We start from the raw sequence: 1,521 nt of genomic DNA, 5'->3' as shown, positions 1-1,521 counted from the left end.
TCCTAAAAATGTGATGTCCTTGTAGGCCCTCGCGTCACGATGCCACACATCAGCTTCCGAGACATGGGGAACATCGTACACCAAGCTACGCTTGCTGTCAAAGAAAAGGGTTCGACTCCATATAAACAGCTAATTTTAACAGGTAAATCTGGGGAAAATGTAACATCATAGATATTAAGTTCAGTGAAAATCCTGATTCTTATACGAGGATGGTTTAGTAGCTTTCATATCCTTCTTGGTAGGCATTGTTTCAAAAGAAATGTAAGTGAAAGATTCTTATTCGAGTGAAACGTAGCATACCTCATTATCAACAGTGCAACACATATACATCCTCTAAACGTTTCCATCCCCCCTACAGGTGCGCGACAGGTGCCAGGAACTCCTGCGTGGTATATGGCAGCGTCGCACAAAACGAAAGTCGTGGCCAAGAACATCTCGCGAATCGCTCTCATCTCTGAGGAAGCCACCAAATACATGGCCCAACAGTAAGCACTTGGGACTTCTGCCACGCCTTATCCACTAACCGATTCGCCATAAAGCTCCAAACATCCTTAATGCAGCCCCTCACATCTTTGCTCATAGCGACCGAAATTTGGTTTTCAAGTAAATCCTTCCTTCCCTAACCTTTTACTTTACATTTTTCCTAGCGACCGCTTAAGCTTTGTCCTTTTCGTCTTGGCAAGCAGGACGGCTTTGTGCATCCTGTTACTCCTCTAGCCAAAAGATGTATTACCGTTCAGTTGCTGTAAATCATTCGGAGCATAAGCCGATTCGAATTACTTGACTACAGTAAGAGTCTGCTGATAATGATGAAAGAGGCTGAAAAATTATATATAGCTAGATGACTTCGTCGGTGTTTCTATTATATGGCAACATATAATCGAACCGTCAAGCGATCCTCTACCTTTGGGAAACTATGGATATCCATTCACCCTTCTCAACAAACTTCCACAGATTCCGCCTAGACAAGGACCAGGTGACGTATGGCCTGCCGACGGCCGACGTGCGAGGGACTGTCCTTGCCGACTCCTGCCCTGTTGAGGTCGATTTCCCATGCCAGCCCCGCAAGTACCGCGCCTTTAACGGCTACTGTAACAACGTCCAGAATCCTCGCTGGGGCAACGCCAACACCCGCTACCTGCGCTTCCTCCCGGCCAACTATGGGGACGGCGTCTCCGTACCCAGACAGACGTCCGCCGGAGAGTTCCTTCCCTCGGCTCGGGCCGTCAGCCTGGCCATACACCGTGACCACGACACGCCACACAAGTATATGACGGCCATCGCTGCCGTGTTTGGCCAGTTTCTGGCCCACGATCTCTCCCACACGCCACAGATGGCAGGTGAGTTTCGTCGCCTTAACGCTTTTCTGTTTTTGCTTTCTCCAACCTTACACTCTGGGGATAATTATGTAATCTATACACATCCTTATTTCTTCTCTCATTTGTGACTACTACTCTGTAAGGGAGAATATACTCTATATATGTGTTTATAATACTCACCCACATACGAACACATACACGC

The 1,521-nt window shown here is 47.4% G+C and overlaps 1 protein-coding gene across 1 annotated transcript in view; it reads left to right on the top strand.

The window, feature by feature from the left end:
- LOC119592262 overlaps positions 1-1,521 on the top strand; it is a 71,284-nt gene that overhangs the window by 515 nt on the left and 69,248 nt on the right. Inside the window, 3 exon segments of the mRNA XM_037941090.1 lie at positions 26-142; positions 359-485; positions 955-1,340. Of these exon segments, the coding sequence (XP_037797018.1) occupies positions 26-142; positions 359-485; positions 955-1,340 (630 nt within the window).

The sequence above is a fragment of the Penaeus monodon genome, chromosome 30 (genome assembly GCF_015228065.2).
Source record: "Penaeus monodon isolate SGIC_2016 chromosome 30, NSTDA_Pmon_1, whole genome shotgun sequence".
NCBI lineage: Eukaryota > Metazoa > Arthropoda > Malacostraca > Decapoda > Penaeidae > Penaeus > Penaeus monodon.
This window is presented reverse-complemented; position numbering and strand designations above follow the sequence as displayed.